This window comes from Sylvia atricapilla, chromosome 3, assembly GCF_009819655.1.
Source record: "Sylvia atricapilla isolate bSylAtr1 chromosome 3, bSylAtr1.pri, whole genome shotgun sequence".
NCBI classification, from domain to species: domain Eukaryota; kingdom Metazoa; phylum Chordata; class Aves; order Passeriformes; family Sylviidae; genus Sylvia; species Sylvia atricapilla.
The window spans coordinates 6,107,493-6,130,777 of record NC_089142.1 but is presented as its reverse complement, the minus strand read 5'-3'; the positions used below and the strand labels follow the sequence as shown (position 1 = coordinate 6,130,777).

General features: G+C 40.2%; 1 protein-coding gene across 3 annotated transcripts in view; it reads left to right on the top strand.

Annotated features, from left to right (window-relative positions):
* Positions 1–3,147, top strand: part of PTCHD4 (patched domain containing 4) — an 81,381-nt gene extending 78,234 nt beyond the window's left edge. For all 3 annotated transcript variants that reach the window (XM_066314295.1, XM_066314294.1, XM_066314293.1), the window contains one exon: positions 1,514–3,147. In XM_066314295.1, the coding sequence (XP_066170392.1) occupies positions 1,514–3,147 (1,634 nt within the window). The remainder of the gene's footprint in view (positions 1–1,513) is intronic.
* The last annotated feature ends 20,138 nt before the right edge of the window (positions 3,148–23,285 follow it).

The following is a 23,285-nucleotide window of genomic DNA, read 5'->3' as shown; positions in this document are numbered from 1 at the left end:
CTAAAGACAAACTCAACAGATCTCTCGTTGCACACACTTGATTATTTGTGAATCTCCTGTTGTCATATTTCTGGGTTTGATCTGAGAAAATTTGCTTTGTGCCTGCTTTGGTTCATGCAATTCTTCTCCTATAGAGAGTGAAGGCCCACAAACAGAGGCAGAAACATCTGCAATCTACTCTTACTTCTTTTTCTGCTCAATAGTTTGTCTGCTTACATTGGCCAGAATTTTCTCAGGGCTAGATCCAAAGTGCAGAGAACTTAACACTTTCTAAATCAAATTCAAATTTGTGATTTTAATTGTTTTAATTGTTTTAATAATTATTTGAAAGCCAAAAAAATGGCTTTGGTTTTTTTAAATGTTAGCTTTTTTAAATTTCTTTTTAATGTTAGCTTTTTTATTTTCCTGCAAGTTGAAATTTTCTAATGGTAAAAGAAGAGAATGCATATGTGTGCATATATTCTTTTCAAAATGCACATAATATGAATATGCATGCATGATACATAACTTTTATTTGTTATTTGTCATCCATTAAGATCAGCTTCAATTTTACCATTAAATTAAAAAATGTAATAGCTGTAGACTTCCTAGACTGCAATTATGACAAGTAAAATGAAAATAAGTCTGTATTAAATTTTAGTTATTAATATATCATACCCCTAAAACACTTAGGAATGGAATTCAAAGTCAGAACCTATCACAGAACATTGACCACATCTGGCATTTCTGAATGTGCTCCCACATGAGCTAAGAGAACTCCTTGTCACCAAGAGAAGCTCGGGAAAGAGACACAGATATAATCATAGAAAATAAACCCATACATTTTCTAAGCAACTAATGTGGATCAATGGCTTAGCCAGTATTCTCCTCTCCATCGTTACTACCAGCATGTCAATTTTCATAGTGTGCAAACTTGTGTTCTATCATTGAAAAGTTCCAATTTCACTCAGTAGGCAGAGAATCAAGATTACAAATTACAAATTACAGCATGATTTTTTCTTTATCATGTACGAAGAATCCAGGTGTCCCATTCTTGGTCACAACCACTTATTTCTCAAATAATCCCTCTTATTTATACTCTTTTGAAGAAAATATTACTTACATTTTTAAGTGTTTCAAGTTGAATCCCTTAAACATTGAAAGATGTAGTAGGATGACAAAAAGAATTTTTAGAATGAACCTCACACTTGAACCAAGCTTCATGTTCTGTATTTGCCGTCCATTTGGGAACTAATTCAATGTCCATTAAAATCAACTAGTGTCTTCATTTTTTTTTTTTTTGAGCATGGAGAGTCTTAGTATATCAATGCTGTTAATTTAAGCACCTGCAGGTGAATGTGGCATTTAGATTTAGACAGACATTTAAGAGTTTCCATTTGTTTAAATGGTGAAAAAAAACATAACAAAAATTTAGCTGACAATTTTTTTTGCACTGCTGGAGGATGAAACACCTGGGGGATGACTGGACCCCATATGTATATGCACACGTATAAACTTTGTTTCCTCATTCCAGGTCATGGAACCAAAGGAGTGTTCGAACTTCTTTCAGGATGGCGCCGGACCAGGGAGAATCTGCCATTCAAGGACCGGGTAGCAGATGCCTACTCAGATGTCATGGTCTCCTACACGATGACAAGCTCCTTGTACTTCATTGCCTTTGGCATGGGGGCAAGCCCTTTCACCAACATCGAAGCTGTGAAAGTCTTCTGCCAGAACATGTGTGTCTCCATCCTGTTGAACTACTTCTACATCTTCTCTTTCTTTGGCTCCTGCCTGGTCTTCGCTGGCCAGCTGGAGCAGAACCGGTACCACAGCATCTTCTGCTGTAAAATCCCCTCGGCAGAATACCTGGACAGGAAACCCGTGTGGTTCCAGACCATGATGAACGATGGCCATAAGCACACTTCCCACCACGAGACCAACCCGTACCAGCACCACTTTATCCAGCATTTCCTCCGAGAGCACTACAATGAGTGGATTACCAACATCTACGTCAAGCCATTTGTGGTGATACTGTATCTCATCTATGCCTCTTTCTCCTTTATGGGGTGCTTACAGATTAACGACGGAGCCAACATCATCAACCTTCTTGCCAGTGAGTCCCCAAGTGTCTCCTATGCCCTCATACAGCAAAAGTATTTCAGCAACTACAGCCCTGTCATAGGCTTCTACATCTATGAGCCTCTGGAGTACTGGAATGGTACTGTGCAGGAAGACCTAAAAACACTCAGTCAGGGGTTCAACACCGTGTCCTGGATTGAACAGTATTACCAATACCTTCGAGTGGGTAACATCAGTGCAACCAACAAAAGTGACTTTATCAGCATCCTCCAGAGCTCCTTTTTAAAAAAGCCAGAGTTCCAGCACTTCAAAAATGACATCATTTTCTCCAAAGCTGGAGATGAGAACAATATAATTGCTTCTCGTTTGTACCTTGTGGCCAGGACTAGTGAAAACACACAGAGGGAAGCGGTGGAATTGCTGGAGAAGCTGAGGCCACTTTCTCTTATACAGAGCATCAAGTTCATTGTGTTCAACCCTACTTTTGTTTTCATGGACCACTATGGTTTATCAGTAACTATGCCTGTCCTGATTTCTGGTTTTGGCATCCTGCTGGTGTTAATACTGACCTTTTTCCTGGTTATCCACCCTCTGGGAAATTTCTGGTTAATTCTCAGTGTCACCTCAATAGAGCTGGGTGTCCTTGGCTTGATGACCTTATGGAATGTAGACATGGATTGCATTTCTATACTGTGCCTTATCTACACCTTGAATTTTGCCATAGATCACTGTGCACCCCTGCTTTATACATTTGTATTAGCTACTGAGCACACCCGAACTCAGTGTATAAAGAACTCCCTCCAAGAGCATGGGACAGCCATTTTGCAGAACGTTTCTTCCTTTCTTATCGGGTTGGTCCCCCTTCTCTTTGTGCCTTCAAACTTGACCTTCACACTGTTCAAATGCTTGCTGCTTGCCGGCAGTTGCACACTTCTGCACTGTTTTGTTATTTTGCCCGTCTTTCTAACCTTTTTCCCACCTTCCAAAAAGCACCACAAGAAAAAGAAACGGGCCAAAAGGAAGGAACGAGAAGAGATCGAGTGCATAGAGATTCAGGAGAATCCTGATCATGTTACAGCAGTCTGAAAGGCTTAGAAAAATATAATAGTATATTCTCTTTTTAAAAAAGCGTTGCACAGAGATGCAGGGAAAATAGAGCAAAGATCTCAGCTGCTTGTGCTGGCCAAGTCTGACAAGGCAAAGAAGATCAAGAAGGGGTATTCATGACACCTCCAGGTGCAAACTTTTTTTAACAAAAATAATGAAAGTGAAATAATCTCAAATGTTTCCTTTGAATCCTCATTCTCCACCAGGGAAGAATCTGTTGGCCATTAAGTGTTCCTGAGTCTCAAGCTGTAGCTCTAATGGGAATTGCTTAACATGTAGGACTAAAGCTAAGGTGAAAAAAAGAGTTACCGTTAAGTAAGCACTAGGGAAAAAGGCAGATTTGTTTGAAAAAAAATTCTATGGAAGAGAACTAAACAATATTTCAAATGAGAAAATGTTATAAGACCAAGAGAAATTGAAAATGCCATGGTAATTTTTTATTTTCTTGAGCAAGTTAGTCAAGATGAAACCTATGCACTTGGGAAGTAAATGTTTAAAACAATGTAAGCCAAAGTACTTCCCAAATCTAGTATACCTTGTATATCCATAACACCACAATTAGAGCATTATTGCAAATATGGATGGCAAAAGGATAGAGGTACTATTTATATGGGAGAAGAAATAAACATAGCCATTTGGAAAACTAACACTTAGTTCCTTTAAATGTGACGTATCACTGTTTTTCCAGAAGGTCACAGCTGGTAGTTAATACCATACATATATTTATGAATTATGAATTTCCCCTTGAATTAGGAGATCTCACAAAACTAACCCAGGCCATTGTCACTGCAGCACTGTTTGTAGTTCCTGCAGTGTAACACTTCTGAATTCTAATTTATCGGTGTTGACATTAAATACTGAATATTAATCAAGCAGGCGCATTGAACGTAATGATGGATTGCATTTCACAGGCACAATGTGACCGTGGAGCAGCTGAGTCAGCTCTGGAGCACCTGCACAGTATTATCATTATATATTTGGTCCAAGGGACCGAGGGATATGTTTGCTGGTCCCTGCAATATGCTGCAGGAAGTGGGAATTTCCCCTTCTTTAAGCAAAACATTGTTCAAAAAACTTGCCACACACTAAAAAAAAACACCTTGCAAAGGTTTGCATGGGGCCAGATCAACCCCTAGTTGTAAGAAGACAGATTGGTCCCCTGTGGGAAGGGGAGGGGAGGGTGAAATGTCTTTTTTACTGTTATTATTATTCCTAAATATTTGCGTGTTGATCATCTGCAACATAAAGCTTTGTTATGGCAGTTGAAATTTCACAGGAGAGTGCAGTAAATCCTCCGTTACTATGTGGCACTAGAAATTGTACTGTAAAGGACTATGAATTACTTTCTCTGCTTTGTAAACTATTCAGCTTAGTAGCCCAAGGGAAGGGATGAAAACACATCAGCCATTTCAGTTTGCTCTCAGCCCAGTTCTGCACTGGAACTTGCCATGTTGATCTCTCCTTTCAGCATTTTAAAAGGGCTTGCTTTCTACTTCCTGGAATATGGTATAGCATCACCTCCATGAGCAATGTCTTCCTGAACCTATAGTATCCATGAGGACACTATGTAAAGATATCACTATATGAAGTGTCTATGTCTACTTTGTATTACTTGTGGGTACCTTTAAAAGATAATCTGGAAGCTGTTTGCCTTCCAAAATGTGTATACGTGTCTATTTGTGGCTGATAACTCAGTCTCAAACCTGCAGAGTTTGCTGACGTGGGTGTGTACATATGTTTTACTAAAGAGCTCTCTGCAAGATGTTAATTCTTTGCTGTGTGACATGTCTCACCTCTCCCTACTCTTTCATGGTTAGGGAGAGCCAGAAAAAAATCACCTGCAGTACAAAAAAAAAAAAAAAAAAAAAAAAAAAAAGCCATTTGAATGCCAGTTCTAATATTCATGGGCTGCTTCTGTTTCCAAGGAATGCGATTTCACCTCTTTATATTTTTCTGTACTTTGCCATTATCATTTGCCAAAAATGACCTCTGTGTTTTAGGAGTGGTCAAAGCTCTTGGTTGTTTGAGGAAACTTTTGAGTGCAGCATGTCATAGAGAAAGAGAAATTTTCTAGACAGCCAAAATTTCCTAAGTTTGAATCTCGATCTAAACTTCAGGGGTAGCTTGATCAAGGTTACTGGTTTGACCCAAAATATTCAAGGGCCAGACACAGAACTGAGATCTAAATAGTTCACTAAGGTTTGGAACCAGAAGATGTTTTAATGTTGAGTTATGGCTCAGATGTGTCTCTAGTTGGGAAGCTTTTATCGACCTTGATTTGCATCATGATGACATAGTGCAATATCCATCTTATTTTTAACAGTCCATTGTGAATATCAAGCTTCCCAAGCCTCTTTTTAGATTTCCTCCACTGCCCACACAAAACCTGGATCATTGTAGCACTATGACCCTTGGTTATCACTTCTGGAGGTGTCACCCGGGAAATTCCTGGTCTTCTCTTTTACTGCCCAGATATATCCCAGGGATGTCAGTCATGCATTTTGTTGAGGGAAATAGCACTTTCCAAAGCCATCAAAGCCAGGATTCATCTCATCTAACTTCAGATATTAGCAGATATTAGCAATGTAGATATTTTTATCTGAACTTCCTTTATGGCCATGAGAGAGTGACAGACACTTCTGATCCATTTTACAGTTTTATGTTAGAAGTAAATGAATCGCTTTTCTGAAAATGCAGGCTTCTGTCCATGGGTAATTAAGGAAGCTCAGCCACTAGTCCAAACACAGACATCAGCAATGCAGATTCATCCAGTCTTGGGAAGATTAACCCCACTTAAAATGACAAAATATCAAGAGAAAGAAAAAGGATTATAAGCATGCCTCCCAAGCTTCAATTTTAGGGATAAATCCCAGGAATAACTCAGCCCAAATTTTATGTTTTGCTTATGAAGTTTTATGCACAACAGATTGCTTTAAAAAATGGAATTCTCATAGCAGAGAATAGTAAGCCAAGACATCAGAAGATGTCAATATTAAAGGTGGGCTCACACAAATGAACTTGAATTTGATGAGGTGTCAAACCAACTCCTCTCAGTGTCATGCATATGCAGCAGCGCTTGTATAGCAGGCACCAAATACATAGATCACACACTGGGACTAGAAGGGTTTTATTTCTCTGTCGATGCAGGAGTAAAGCAGAAAACAAACCACGTCTGCCACAGATGTAATTTTGCTACTTTTTTTCAACCAATTTTTACATCTACCTAAAAAGATCAGTGCAGCATTTACTTCTGCAGATACATCAGTCTCTGTTGAACAAGGAAAACTGGAATCATTTTGGGATGAAGAGCCCATTTTTTAAAATTCTTTCTACTTGTTTTTGCTTATTTTTCTTTCAGTTCTTTTCAGTACATTATAGCTTTTTCTACAGCACCTTTTCACCTTTACTGGAGCTGCATAAGCACCTGTGAAGAAAGCACATAGCTCATGCCAAGCAATTTGACACTCAGATAACATGCTGCATACTGGATGTTCATTACATACCTTTTTTCCCAGTTACCATAAATCCCCTGCATTACTGTGCATATTCCTTTAATGTCTGATTTTATATATGGTCTAGATAATCTTTCAAGAGACCTATGTGCATCTCCTGCTTGGTTTGGTTTCATTCCCTCAAAGTAAATTGCTTTGAATTCATTGTTGAGATAACTCTGTTGAAGTCAACAGATTTATTGCCATGATATATTTGACTTTGCATGTCTTCTATCTGATAAGAAGTGATACCATGACAAATGAGCCTCTTACATTGTTGGTATGCTTGTTGAACAATATATCTCTCTATACTCTATAGCCATAGTTGCATGCTGCACTCAGGGGGCTGCAGTGAAGGTCTGTTTCTTTACACTTCACTCTGTGGGCTATTTTAACCCTAATTTAATCTTTAATCTTAATTTAATCTTAATTCAGGGTGGGGTTTTATTTGATTTTATTTTTAAAGTTAAATCTTCACTTCTGTAGTCCAGTACTTGATGTAGGTTTACATTAGATGTTAGGAAGAAATTCTTTGCTGCGAGAGTACAGAGGCCCTGGCACCGGTTGCCCATAGAAGCTGTGGTTGCCCCATCCCTGGTTGTGTCCCAGGTCAGTTGGCACAGAGTTTGGACTAGTGCAAAGTGTGCTGCACATTGCAGGTGGTTAGAACTAGATGGTCTTTAAGATCCCTTCCAAATTAAACCATTCTGTGTTTCATAAATTTATTGCCTAACAAAGCAATGCACTTTTTAAGGTCAAGGTTGATATGGATGCATGACACTTTGCATGCATAATTTAAAGAGATTATCTTCAGGATTATCATTCTCAACCTTTTACTTCAAACAATTCCTATTTAGAATGTAACCTGCCACATGTTAATGTCTATTCAAGTTCTTTGAACAACTCTAGTTTTGAAATTTTCTCTGATGGGAAGGAAAAGAACCAGGGGGGAAGGAAGAATATGCAGTTAAGTGGTTGTGTAATCAGCGTTCTTTTTTTCCCCAAAGGCTTTCACTGCTTTACTCTTAATTAAGTCACACTGAGTAGCAACTCTAGCATAATTAAGATTTATTTCAACGTAGTTATTCCATATTTCACTATGACAAGAGCTTGGCTTATTGTCTTTATGCAAGTACCATGCTAAGTCTCTGATTAATTTTTCGGTAATTATAAACTTTAATAAGTTATTTTTCACTGCAGCACTAGGTTTTTGAGTACTTTAAGCTCCCATTTGATCTCCTAGGAAACACTTCAAGGAAGCAAAGTTAGGCAGTTAGTGAGCAAGGGACGTGTTGTAGTGTTGGAGTAAAGGGATTCTTCACAGAGAGGCAGCATCACCTCCAACAAGGCTTTAAAAAAACAGGATGTCTGAGAAAAATAAGGTGAAATGGAAAAAAAGTGAAACATTGTTTGGAGTGCAACCAAATTATTATAGACAGATAAAGATGTGATTCTTCTTTCATAACTTCTTACACAGGCAAAAGGCATTTGAACAGGAAAGGAAACTGGATATAGAAAGCACCTCATCCATCACCTAAAATGATTCTTTTCACCATAGTCTTGCATAAACAATGTCACACACCAAGTTAGTGCAGGTTGTTCCACCTCAGTATGGGACTCTCCATGGCCTGTTTTCCACAGAGATGGAGGGATTCCATGTTTGTTTTCACAAACCTTTGGGGAGAAGATTCAGAACTGCTTCCTTACCTGACAGAGCTGAGTGTGGGTGAGAGAGGAAATATGCAAGTACAGGTATTTCATGCCTCACTCATTCTCTCTGCCCTCTCATGAGCAGCTATACCATAAACCCCCGGTACAAACCCCATGCTGAATGCAGGAATTCACAATTTCCCCAGGAGTAATTTGGAATTTGTGATCACAGCAGCTCACAGGCTGACACAAGCTCATACACCTCTGACCAAGAAGACTTTAAGGGCTTTTCTGGAAGTGTTCTTTGAGAGATTCCCACTTCTCACTACAGAGCCCCATGGAACACCTTACCTGGAGAGGTGTAAATTCTTCTGATATGGCAGTCAGCTAAAAGAATTTTCTGGAAGCTTTTGCTTTTAATCCTAGAGGCTTTTCCCAAATGTAATCTTTTTTTTTTCTTTTTTCTCAACCATTTCTCCATCTCTTTCTACCTCCTTCATAATTTAAAAGCAAAGGATCCAATGTGAAACTTGGATGCTTATCCTACCCATACCCATGCAAAACTTCATTAACCACAAGTTTGAGGTGGGTTATGGAGGTCCAGGTCAAGCACAGGGATCTATCTGGCTTTCTTGCCCACACAGGCAGGCAAAACCCTGCTGAAAACAAGTAAATGTGAAGCAGTTCATCTTTCCTAGCTTTCCTTGTTTCCTCTCTGACATACCAGTGTGTCCTCAACACTATTCTCATTTTTTTCCTGCTTCCTCATTAAAACAGAGTTTCTCTTTCCTGCTCCCTGAGGCTATCTTCTTTTTGCAGCTCAACTTATTTAGTACTTTATTCTTCTCTGTGTGCTCTCAACCTCTTCAAAATTTCCCTATTTATTTTTGAAAATTCTGAGAGCATAACTCTGTTGAAATAAATGGAAGATGTTTCTATGCTTCAAAGTGCAGCCTGTGGTACAGACCTAACTAATTTATTACAAAGCCCAAATAGAAAAATACTTTCTTCAGACAGAAAAGTGTCTGTAAGAAAGCTCAGAAAAAAATTAAGCCTAAATTTCCATTTTTATGAGGTTTTTATCTCATAAACTTCTATTTTGATTCCTTTACTTTAGGCATTTGTTTTTCGGCACACTTTTATCATAGAAATGTCTAGTTTTTCTCTGCTTTTCTGTCTCAGCAACAAAAATAAGTGGACATTTCATCATGCCCTCTAAAAGAAATTATTGCCCCTGCTTGGAAAAATTTTTCATCAAATTTCTGTCCAGAGCACATTTTCCAGGCTTAATTGTACAAACCTCTGGAAAGAAGTATTCTAGTGGAAATACCGATGTAGCCTTAACTACAGAAAAATAATTGGTATCTCAACAGTGTCCTGCTTAATTCCAGCCCCTCTGCATCACCCTGCTGGATACTCCAGGAAATATTCCTTTCATGGATTGATAATCATTTCCTTCACCATGTGGGCAATGTCAGCACATCAGAGCCTACCCTGCTCACATAGCAAACTCATGAAGAGACTAGCCCAGTTTTTGCTGGAAAAGGGAAAATTCCCAGGGTAAGGCAATGTGGCAGCCCTCTACGTTGAGACTGCTTCTCAGTATCCCATCTGTGTGTTGGATGTTGCACTGACTTCCTCTGAAAAGGACCAGAGGCCTCACTTTTCTTTCCATAAGCTGATCGAGAACAGGACATGAAATATTTTAGATTTAGTCATGGATATTATTTTTTTACATGGGAATTTGAATAGAGATGTCAATCAAATAGAGTAAAAGTCTCCATGAATAGAGAAATCGGAGTCTACAACATCTTGCAATTCTGACCTGATACTTCTCTGATCTTATTTTCTTTCATCAATAAGGACTGAACTTTTCTCACACTTTTCACATTGAAGATAATCCCTGACCTACAAAAACATCCTGTCTGCCAGAAGCAGACATTCTTTTGGAGGAAATCCCATTGGTTTCAGCTCCATATCAAGGGAGATTTTGCAGGATTTGGACAGCAGTGGTAAGTATGTGCCTCCCCAGGCATAAGCCCTCATTCCCAGCATGCAGACCCAAATACTAAATATGTAGGATTAGTAGGATGTGTGATTATGCCTCTATAGAAAAAGAAAGAGTCATTGCAAAATTCTGAATTCACCATGAGGTGGAAAAGCGAAGAGTGGCCAAGGAGTCAGCCTTGCTATTATTGTACCTGTGTGAGAATTTCAGAGAGGGCTCATCTGGCTGTGAAAGCTTAAACAGGGACAGTATCATGCCCTGAACTAGAATTTGTTCTCTACTCACTACCTCAGAGAGCCACACTGCTCCTGAACAGCATCATGGAACCTGTCCTAAGTCTTAGGTATGATAAAGTTGAAGCACAGGACTTGGAGTGCATCTTTTTAACACCAGGTGATTCCAGGTTTTATAATGACACAGGTACTGGAATCTAATCTTCAATGCTATTAAATATCTAGACAAGTTCTGGCACAGCTTTGTTCCAGAAAACCAGCTCTCTTCCCAGCAACCCATAGCACAGTCTGGGTGCTGGCATGGCCCAGGGACAATTCCCACCAGATAATTTAGTTACAGTCACCCAATTTTTAAACTACAGAACTGTTTTATAGTATGGACACTGACAGACCACATCAGCCCACACCATCCTCCTTGGGGCTGCAGAGCAATCCTGACATTTAATGATTTATTATCAAAGTCATAACTTTAGACAGCAATGCAGCCTACGTTCAGAGTGGTATTTTACATCTGATGATCTTCATTTGGCAGAATACTCAAGTAAATTATTTCGTTTAATCAAATTCTAAAGTCTCATGGACTGGGACATCTTTAAATTTAAGCATGTGTTTAAACACTGAGCTAAATAAGGATGCAGTTAGCTCTGTGCTTCAAGTTAAATAGGGGCTTTGCAGAAATAAAGACCTTAAAAGAAAAGACCTTTTTTCCCATAACATACTAAATTCTACAATTATAGTAGCAATTTCACAATATGTAGAAAAACCGTGCCAAGCACATCTATTTTTCAGGGTTTCAATTTCCCTGATGTAAGACATCTCAGGGACATTTTAGTGATTTGTTACAGTCATACAACACTCAGGCAAGAACAAAGCCTTGCTGAGGACTTTTTCTGGGGAAAAAATAGCAAGATATTTGACTCAGAATGAGAATACATATCTTGTGATGTTAAAGCTCATTTCTGAAAAAAAAATGAAACTTTTCATTTCATGTAATTCATTATTTCTTACAAGTGATGCACTAGAAAAGTGCTGGATATGTCCCTATTATGAATAAGACAGGAATTGCTCAATGAAGTTAAATTCAGCTTTGCCAATAAAAAAGATAATAACATCCTCCATCAAAAAAAAATTTAAAAAGCAGGCTTTGTGCCTAGTGTAAAAATTTGTCATGGCATCATCTGTTGCTTTTTAATTAAATTAAATATGAATGGTGACATAAATAGGACAGAAGTGGAGAACTACATGTCCTGGGGCTGCATCTGGTAAGGAACACTTACATACACTGGGAAGAGAAATCAAGTCCACACTTGTGCAAAAACAATTGCAACAGCCAAGCCATAAACATGGTGAATAATCCCATCGGCTTCAGTGGAGCCATCAGGATGCATATAAAGATATGGATATAAATCTTTCCAAGTCTGAGGACTGGGATAAACTGATATTCCAATCTGAAAAGGAAACAGAACTTCTTAAACCAGACATTTCCTCAAAACCTTTAGAAAAGTTCAGTGTAACTAATCTCTGTTTCTTCCAAGAGCGACGCTTCTTGATAAACTTTGCCTGAAAACATAAACTCAGCAGGTACACAGGCTCTATAAGCATTTAAGAGTCTAATGAAGAAACATGCAGTAACTCTTCCCCTGGGACGCCTATAGACAATATTTTGTGGAAGCACGTGACCAGATGGAAAGGAACATGTAAAAATCAGATATCAGGTATTAGATCAGATATTAGAAGCCCTCCCAAGATACAGTCCAAGGAGAGAAACATGCACTGCAATTCCTTGAGATCAGATGGATATTTTAGGATGAGGGCCCTTGCAGAAGTCCGGCGCAGCTGCCAGATCTGGGGAACAGTCTGGGATAACCAGTTCATAAACTTGAGGGCACGTGCATTAAATGGGGTCAGGCTAATGCCTCTGAGACATCTCTGTTCATTGTAACTGCAATGAAAATGCTGAGAAGTAGCTTTGCGGTGATGGGCAGTAACCAGTTGGACTGTTCCCTTTGTTTGGTGGGGTTTAGGGTGGGCCATTGGGGCTCCATGAGGGCAGCTCAGTGACTGGACAGGCACAAACAAGGCAGCTATGAGCAGCCAAGTTACAAAAAGAGGGGCTGAATTAAGCAGGTTCTGCAAGAAAAATACAGGTTATTTTTTTTTCCATTATTTATTTCCATTTGCCCTTCTTTTAATGCAAAGCTTGTTCTTTTTTTTTTTTTTTTTTTTTTTTTTAGCCCATAATAGTCAGATTTTCTACCTCCATTTAAGCTGCAGAATTTGGTAAACTTTTTTTTTTTTTTGTATGAATTTAGATTAGCTGTTTAATTACTGGGATTTCTTAAGCATAAGCAACTTTACTATGCTACAGATAAACAATATAAGTCAATATTAATTTTCCTCCCTTGTAAAGCTCCCTTGTCTGAAAACTGTTAACATTTTTCAAGATTCAACCATGACCATATTTGTATAGCAGCCTTTCACAGAGCTTGAAATTCTATACCAAATACATATGTCTTTTAAAGACTGAAATCTTCAATAAAATTCATTACTCATAAACATTAGAATTTCCCCTTTCTTCAATAGAAAGATACTCAATACTAATCCATATCACAGTATCAATTTGTCAGGTACCTGGTGCCTTACATTTAGGTTTAGAGGAAATGAACAGGGTTTTTTAGGACCAAATGTGGAGCTAAGACCTTGGGTAGCAGCAGGAGCTGGCACCTCTGTCCTCACAAGAGGTACAGGGCATTTCAGGACTTGGGAAGAGTGGGTCAGAGCCAAGGAATTGGCAGCCCTGAGCTGGCATATGGTCCCTCACTGATTATCTGCAGATAGGCAATTTACAGGTGCCCTGAAGCTGTGTGAAATGCGACCAAATGTTTCAATTTCCCAGACAGAGTTGCCTACATTATTGCCACAGAACACAAGCCAGTTTCACTCCTCACCAAACACTCCTGCCGCTGGATCCTTTCTCACCAAGTTCCCTCTTGCTTTCTCATTCACCCTGCTCCCCTCTCCTCACAACCCTGGCAGCTCTCAGCTCCCACAGTGGTAGAGTTGGAATTTTAAGCCCTCCCAGTGCAAAGGCATGGGGCAATCCTTCCCAGGATTTCTTCACCATCCCTGGGAAGACCAAGGAGATCTGCTCACACTGCACCCATGGCTGAGAGATCTGGCCCTGCCTCTGTGCTACCTCTTCTCTTGCTCATGACAGTGCAGGTACCAGCACGAGCATCCCTCAGACCCCAGAGTTTACAGAGAGCTCCTAAGGACACATTAAATCGTTCACACATTCACTCACATTCCTCCATCCAGTGCAAATGGGAATATTTGGGGTCTGCCTTCAAGTCCCTATCTGAAGTCCTGGTCTGTTCCCTGTCTAGAGGGAACGTACTGGGCTAAGATTATGTGCCTGGTTTCCTTTCAGATGAAAACAGGCAGAAAATGCACCACAGCAATTTTCACCTGAATGTGAGGAAGAACTTCTTAGCTGTAAGGGTGATTGGGCACTGGAACAGATTGCCAAGGGAGGTTTTGGAATCTCCTCCGGAGATACTCCAAAGTAATCTAAACATGATCTGGAGTAATACCCTCTAAGGGACCCTGATTGAGGGGGGTTGGACTCAATGTCCTCCAGTTGTCCTTTACCACCTGAACCATTTTTCCTTTATTTAACTAGGCAGGTAAAAAGCAGAAAATCTTTATTCTTCTTCTAACAGATTTATTTCAACAGGAAAAAGATTTTTCCTCTATTGCATCACAGCAACTAACACAGCTTTATTTGGGGACAGGTGTTGGCACCTGCCAAGGTGAATGAAGCAGAGAGCCACAGATGCCTCAGAAGTGTTCAAGGCCAGGATGGACAGGGCTTGAAGCAATCTAGTGAAAGGTGTCCCTGCCCATGGCAGGGAGGGTGGAACTAGGTGATTTTTAAGGTCTCTCCCACCCAAAGCATTCCATGATTCTATAATTCTATTTATCCTGACCTGAGCTTGGTCCTGCCATTTCTGCTTGTGTTGATTCTGTGCTAGTTTCATTTTCATGAGGGAGGATCCAGATTTGACCCAAAGTTACAGAAGTACCCTAGAGAAGGAAAAGGGTTTTTTCACTGTATTCCAAGGAATAGTTCAGAAACTCCCTAAATTGTTATGAATAAGAAAATGCAGCCTAGAACTGATTTCTCCACTTCACTGCCAAGGCCATATAAAACTTTGACTAAGTTTTCTGTGCTTGCTGCAAATAAAACAATTAGAGACTCATTTCAACCAGCAAGGTCCTAAACCTGCTGAGCTCCTAGAAACAGGGTAATCTATGTTTGGCTGTAAGAGAGAGATCCCAAAGGGTTGAGACTGCATGCAATTTGGTGGTAGCCATAATATGATGAGGGCTTTGGCACATATATTTGCTATTAAAATCAGGGGGGAAAAAGAGTTTAATATGAGTTTTGGGAAAAAGATTTCTATGCCAGGAATTGTCTAGCCATAGTAAGTTTCTCTTCCCTTCCAACCTGGGTATCATTTGGGAAATTACAACAAAGCAAAATTAGCAACAACAAATCTGTCTCAGAGGCAGGTCGGACGTGCTGGCTGCAGCATCTTGTTTGTAGCTGGCCAGTATAAAGAAGCAGCAATTTCTGTCCTGGCATATAAAGTAATAGCTGAAAATACTGGGGTTTTGCTATTTTAGCTTATATTGGTACTTATGCTGCCCTCCAGTGATAAAGACAGTTGTTCCAACCTGTATTCTAGACTTCTGTATTTTATTTCTGGTCTGCTCAATTTGCACTGAAAACTGCAGTTCTCATTCTAGAATTTTAGCCAGTTCTTGTCTAAAATTAGGAAAAATAATAGCAAAATTCCAGTTAATTTTATTTGTAGGTTTGTTTTTTTTTAACTAAAAGCAAATGTAGATCAATTCAATGTGTGAAATAAAATAAGTAGCATGGATTTAAATATTAAAAAACTGCATAAATACATAACTTCAGACTTACTAGAGTATCACAGTTAATAAGAGTTCGAATTAAGTATTTTTTATGTAGATTGCTATTTTAGTTTTAGTTCTTAAAAAAAAAATCCATGTCCATTGCTGTTATTCTGCAAACGGCTCCCTCATACTCTCAGCACTGGATTTTGGTGGTGTTTTGATGGATGAATCTTAGAACTTTTCTGAGTTGCTGGTTCTCTCCCATGCACCTCTGAAATCCATGAACAGTGTGGAAGTCAGGTGGCACCTTCCTGGCAGCACACAGACAGACAAAGGATTGGTAACACGGAAGTTTCTATGAGCTCATGGTGCAACAAAAGAAATTTATATGTTCCTCAGCTCAAAGGATTGGCACAGCTTCTCACAGCAAATCGAGTGTTCCAGAGATATTATTGGTGCTGTAAGAACTCAACACCTGCCAAGAACTGACCTGTATTTTGGCTGATTGTGGAACCTGTAGAAATATGAGAGAGTGGAAAAGTTTGAGCATATTTTACTCTGCCGTTTCATTCATGACCACTTTTGGATTTCTAGTTGCAATTTACATTTCACTTGGGAATGATGCAGTTGTGCTGGTTGCTTTTTCTCTGTTTCTCTTTTATTTATTGCTTTTTCTAGCATGTATCTCAGCTATGTGTCTGCAGCTCACACAGACATTTCTGAGTTTTAGAGTATAGGGTACAAACAAAATATTTATCAGAAGCTGAGTAAGTGCCTGAGTGAATGGCTTGTGCAGAAATCCCTGCTGCCCTCATTATCAGTGGTAACTTTTCTATTGCTCTTAAAACTAAATGAACCTTTGCCTCCAGCACCCATTGCAGCACCTGGGTTTGTACAGTGATCAGCAGGGCAGGACAGGTCAGAACAGAATTCCTGTGATCTGGACCTGAAAGGGTTGGTACAATCTTCCCTTGACAATTGACAGCTTAACCAGCATTGACAGTATAAAGACCATTCAATTCTTCAATGAGAAGCAGCCACAGAAATTTTTCAGTGTAGGATCAGTCCAGACTGAGAAGTTTTTCAGCTGCAATGCAATGCAATATCCCAGCTGGTGGATGGGGTCCGCCGCTTGGGACCCAGAGAGCCACAGCCACCCCAAAGGATGTCTCGCTAGAAACAGCTCCTTGGGGGGTCAGGGCGCTCCTCAGCTGGCAGAGGGGCTTCTCAGCATCGGGCAGAGCAGTGATTTTTCAGCTCAGTGATTTCAGCTCTCAATGATTTCAGCTCAGTGCTCTCAGCTCATGCCCTTGTGAGTTTGCCCCTCTTTTAGCCGGCCGTGGTGAGAGAGAGAGAGGTCTCGTATGGAATTTCCGCAGGTGGTACTTTATTGAGAGGGTACCAGCGAAAGGGATCCAGGGACGAGGAACCTCTGCTGACCAGAGCAAACCCAGGGGTTTTTATGGGACACCAGGGTGGGAGGAAAAGGGTACAGAACCAATCAATTTTAACAGATCTACATAAAATCCCGAGGGGGCTTGTGGGTCTCCAGACAGGTCGCCGTGGCTAGGAGGTTTGCCTTTTGTCCTAGGGGCTTAGGGTGAAGTTGCAAAATTCTTCCTTGACTCCTCAGCTTGGCTCCCTCCAGGGCAAAGCAGCTGGGGCTCCGCCCACCTCCACAATGCAATGCAATGAGCAGAGACCCACTGTGAGGTGGTGTGCCCACAAGGTTCTCCTATACAGAGAGAAATGGTTTCATGCGTTTTAGCCTGGGGTAGTAATTTTACCAATCTTTCTGGTCTAGGCTTTCCCAAAATAGTATTGAACAAGAGTCTGAATGGGTGTGTGTAGCACCCAGGCAGAAAGCTTGCTGAACATATGACACTCACTGAAAGAGTTAATAACCAAAAGGGCTTGCAGGGTATCCTCAGGGCATGCTGGATGTAGGTCTGGTTTTTCAGCAGCCAGCTCAGGAAACAATTTTATGTAAACAGATGATGTGCCTGAAGGTATCACTGAAGAACAGGCCCACGGATGGAAAAATACAAGACCTCATACCACACCAGAAGTTTTTCATCCTTTACACAATTTGAGCTGCCCTCTTAATTATCTCAATCTGGGCCAGGTTAATTGGAGCCTTCCCTGACGTGAGTCAGTCTCACACATTTTCTGCATCTTTGCTAATTAAGACAATTTTCACCTTTTATAGTTACTTTAGTATTCAGAGCAGTTTGCCATAGGCTAATTATAATTATTGAGTGATGGCTTTAAAATTTCATGTTTGTGATGACATTTTAGCACATTAAATTGGAATCCCATAATCCTTCTTGTTCTATGATAGACAAGGAGGTCATCTATTCTGGAAGTTATCCACTGTGTGACACTGTGCTGACATTGGCCATTTTCATTCAGAACCACTGCAATCTCTTCTACTCTTCAACTGAAGACATTCAACATCCAGATGATTCCAAAGGAATACAAAAATACTGAGTTCAAGATCCTTTTGCTTTCATGCTGTAGATGCCCTTGCTCTGTGTGATTTGGAAGAACCGGATATGCAAGAACTGAGGGGCAGGAAGGAAGAAGCCAAGGCAACACATTCCTCTCATCATTGCTCCCCTGTGCCCAAATCCATGGCATTTTAAAAGCCTAATCACTGATGCAGAGTGGAAAGTCTTCCCTTGAGATTTTCAAGGTTCCCTTGAGCTGGAGGAACTAGAGCTCAGTCTCATCACACAGTCATTGCTGCCTGCAATCAGTGCTGTTTCACAGCCTATTGCAGCTTTTCCCCACCACTTTGTGAAGGTGAAGGCTCCTGCAGATGTTCTCAGGGGCTTTCCAGAACTGACACTTCCCTGGAGTAACTCTGAATGGTTCAAGGCTTGACAGCAAGGTCCCAAAACTCTCTCTTTGCTGATGGCCTTGAGTTTGCTGCTTATCACTCTAGCTGCAGTCCCTCGGCATTTGGTGCAAGTTTGAAAATGCTGTAAATAGCAAAATCAGGGCATGAAGTAGAAAAACTTCACTGATTGACATCAGCATAGTTTACTTGGGCTCATCCTATAGTGTGCAAGGGAATTTACTCTCTGAATTCCAAATCTGTTCCAACCTACAGCCTTGCAGAGGGATTTTCTACACTGGGTAGTGCTGTGGTGGTGAGGAGACAGAGCAGTTTTCAAGCACGGATGCAGAGCTGTGTCAGCCCAGCCCCATGCTGGAGCTCATCCGTCCTGTGTTCAAACAAGGCTGTTCTGTGTCCAGCACAGCTACACCATTTTCAAAATCAAACCACTGCCTTTGCTCAGGTCCTCTACAGCTAACCCTGGTATCCACAGCCTGGAATAGTTTTACAAGCACAGATATTCCCTCTTTCACCCACACCTTCCAAGCACATGCTCTCATCCCACTGGTGTCTGTGGGAGAGAATATGAGCTTATGAGCTTTGTTCATTTTGTTCACACATGATTGGAAGACTTCACTGAATTGTAAGTAGCTGGTGTTTAATTCCTTCTAAGGCAGGAATAAAGACCAGTTGCAAATTGGATTTACTTCGTTCTTGGTTGAGGAGAAGAAGCTACAAAGCTAAAAATTAATTTTGGTGGTGCAGAGAAGCTGCCATAGCATAACCATGTTATTACTTTTTCTTGGCTTCTTGTTAGAAGATAAAAAGTTTCTGTATTTTTAAAGTGCCATTTTTTCAGCCCACATGATGCTGTAGCCTGTTTTACCAGAATTTCAAATAGACTTGAAAATTTGTATCTCTGATGGTTTTTTGCTGAAGAAATAATGTCAGATATAATTAATGAGTCATGATGACTGCAAATTTGAAGCTTATGACTTATGACTGATCATATAAATAAGGCTGTTATTTCTTCTGTCTTCAGATAAGATAAATATGGCTCGTATCTCTCTGTTCTGTTGTGCTGTGCAGATCACAGTCTCTTCTAAGTAGCTGACAAAATAGTCAGCTATTGAGTGTGTGTGGACCAGCTCAAATTTTACCTGCTTTCTTTAGTTCTTGGTCAAAGCACCACGAGATTTTGGGAAGGTAATGGTATCAACAGAGGTAGCAAAAACAGCTTTGAAATACACAGCCCTGAAAAATTTTAGGACTACCCAGTAAACTGTGTAACAGTGGAAATACAGAATTCTAATCTAGAAAACCTCTCCAGGCTCCAATGTCTTCAGAATAATTTCAGAGTTATACAGAATTCTCTTTCAAAAATGCATGCAAATATTTCTTAACAAGTGTCTGGAAGTTTGCAGTCCTAATCACTTTTTTCAGAGTACATCTTAACAGGGAGCATCTCTGAAAGAGTCCACAGTCCTTGGAGTATGAGTAAATCTGCAGCAGCAGAAGGCAAGGCAAAGAAAATTCACTCCCCTCCTACATTTATAATGTCTAACACTAGTCAACAAAGGAAAAAAAAATATTAATAGAAACTGAAGGAATAGGTCTATTTTTAGAGCTTTAATTTTTTTTCTTTCCTTTCCTGGCATTTATACATATTCTGGAGGTTGCAGTCATTTCTGTTGGCAGGAGAAATCAATAAAGAATTCAGCCATTTCTTCAGTCCTCCTCTCTCTCTCACCAATGAGGCAGTGAAAGGCACAGTCTCCAGGCAGGAGGGAGCAGCTTCTCTGGCTCAAAGAAAGTCCCCTCCTCTCTCCTAATTCAACCCAAAAGTCTCCCACAGGCATTTTCAGGCATATTGCCACTCTGGCTGTAGTCCACATTTTTATATCTCCACTTCCCTGGTGTCTTCTACACCTTTCTTACCTGTCCTTTTGACTCAGAGGTTCAAGCACCCCAAGCTCATCAAGTCATCCTTTCCCACATGGACCCCACATCCTTTGGATAACGCCACAGGCTTGTGATGGATGGAGATGTGAAGGTCCTTCCTCCAGTGCTGAGCTGCATATTTCATTGACCTGTCTCAGCCTTCTTTTCTCATTTCTCCCAAGGCATATCCCAGAGTCACAGAATGGTTTGGGTTGGAAGGGACCTTAAAGATCATCCATTTCCAGTCCCCTGCCCTGGGCAGGGACACCTTCCACTGTCCCAGACTGATCCAAGCCCTGTCCAACCTGGCCTTGGACACTTCCAGGGATGGGGCAGCCACAGCTGCTCTGGGCAACCTGTGCCAGGCTCTCACCATCCTCCCAGCCAAGAATTTCTTCCTAATGACAGTTCTGAAATATGACTGGGGGTAAGAAAGGCAGCACCTAGATCTAATGGTAGACAGCAGTTCTAATGCTGTTATCAGTGATGGTCATGCCCAGCCACACTGCCCTTGACTTTTAAACCAATGGAGATCAGGGTTTGACCTCTGAGAGCTCCAAATGAAGATAAATTCATGTTTTTATACTTACAGGCAGTTCAGTCCAAGTACTGTGCTACAACCACTGAGCAAAATAATTAGTCACTCACTGAAATCCCTTTTCCTGCTATCAGCAATGTCTCGGCCTTTGCTGTAAATTAAGATTATAACTGTGATCACAAAAATGTAGTTACACTGGCACAAATTCTCTATCCATATTCAGCCACGGAGATGACAGACACCTTTCTAAATAGAAATGTATCCATTTCTGCACTGTAACATTAAAACTCTTCCTCAAATCAATTAGAACATGGATGGAATACAAATCAGGTTATCTCATCATCACTTTTTCTGGCATCCTTGTAATGGAAAAACCTCGGTTCAAAGAGAATGCAGTTGGTAGGAACTGACAGCTTGGTAGCATATAAATTTTGTGTATTTCTGTATGTTATTTTTGTCTCATTTTTCAAGCATTTAATTCAATCCCTGACATGCAATGGTGTTTTTCCCTAAGACTTCATTGTGATATTACACAGCAAGTTCTCTAAATAATTTTACCACATCATTTTGGCCATCCTGTTATAAATAGCTCCTCAGCATAAATTTGCACTTATGTTCCCAATCAGACAACTTTCTATTTTTAATTCTTTAGAGGAATTCCCAGTGGAACAGCTCTTTTAAGACCACAGAACTGTAAGGGATCTCCTGCTCATAAAACCTAACAAGAAGTCCCTTGACAGCTGGTTCCTGAAAAATGTGATTCATGTGCTGACTTGCTAAAAATAGATGTGGCTGAACCAAAATAAAACTTCCAATGTAACAGAAACCCCCTTGAAACACTGCCAAAAGTATAAGCAGCCTCCACAAAGCATTAATGACCCAAGGTGGCCAATGTCTACAAAAGTCAGGAAACAAGGTAGAATTTTTAACAGATTCTTAAAGCTGGTTCCTGGCTCCCATTGAGGCTCAGTGCTTAGGATTTTTTTTCAAATCTGGTAGAAATGTGCTTTTATCATTGCAAAGGCTTTGAAAACCCTGGCTGTACAGCAGCTTTTAGGCTGCCTTGTTAGTGGAGCTCCCCAGACGGAGAACTTTTAGGAAGCCCATTTTTCTGAGTTTGTACTTTCATCACTTTTGTACCCAGTGAGGGATATCTAATCAAGGACTCAAAAATCCTTAGATGTGATCAAATATCCTGGCCATCCTCATGTTAATGGAAGAACCTAAAAAATGTGGAATTGCCTAGAAATAAAACTGAAACAGAGAAAATAAATTTCATGGCTTTTGAAGAGTGTATTGCAGAAGGAAATGGGAACCAAAGCCAGTTTAAAATGCATTGATCTTTTAAAAAGTCATTCATTTTTAATAATATAAGGTATAGGTTCCATTATTCATGCAGGTAAAATCAACTTAAAGCAGCTTTTGCTAAAATCCTGACAGAATCCCTTTGATGTCTCAACCCTCAACTTTCATAAACAGGAAGGAAAAGCTCAATTCTGTTCCCTAGATCCAGACAGAGACTCAGTGGAATCAGTCACATTGCACAGAGCTCTCCCCAAGCTGACCCACTTGCATGATCAGCTCCTCAAAAACAATAAGTCTGTATTCTGGAAGAGAAATCCAAGCAAAAAATAAATTCTGATTATGTCACAGTTAAAGTGCTCAAAAAGAAAACACTTTCGGAAATGTGCTGGACAGTTCTGTGGAAGCTGGATGTAGAAAAGGCAAGGGACAATACACAGTTGTAAATGAAGCAGAGAACCTCTACAGACCAGAAGTTTTTAATACCGAGGCAGCATATTGCCCTCCTCCCCTCCATTCTGCAGGTGGCCAGCACTGTCCTGGTGTGTCTCAGGTCATCTGGAATTCTTCCAGAGTTCTCACTGTTGACTTGAGAGCATTCAGCATGAGCCATAATCTTTGGATTACACCTTGGAATGACAGAGTTGCTTATCCAAGAAATTATTCATGAACATTCTGTCATTTTAGGTCGTTCCCAAGTGGACACTGGGCCTGGGGATTCGGTTTCGCTCACTACAGCATTTGGGATTTGGTATAAAACCATGCCCTCATATGGTTTGTACCTCTGCTTTCTATTTGGAGGTTTGGGAACAGCTGTACCTGAACACTTTTAGTCAGGAGCTGAAAACCTCATAAATAAGAGCAGAACAAAGACTGTCAAGTCACTGAGCACCTTTTAGCTAAGTAAGCCAAGAAATGGAGCAAGTTTTTCACTGTGACCCAAAACTCAATAAACTTTAAGTAGAGCAAAGCAAAATGGAACTTTTTAATTAGATAAAGCAGGCAGAAGAGGCAAAATATTTTTACACCAAGGGCCACTGTCGAGAATATCTTTTTACTGGCATCTCTGATGTAATTAGCATCCTAAATGAAAACCTTTGAAAAATAAGGGGACTGTGCAGACCACATGCATCTGAGAAACTCAATGCTACAGTAAATATATTCACAATATCACCAGAAATGGCAG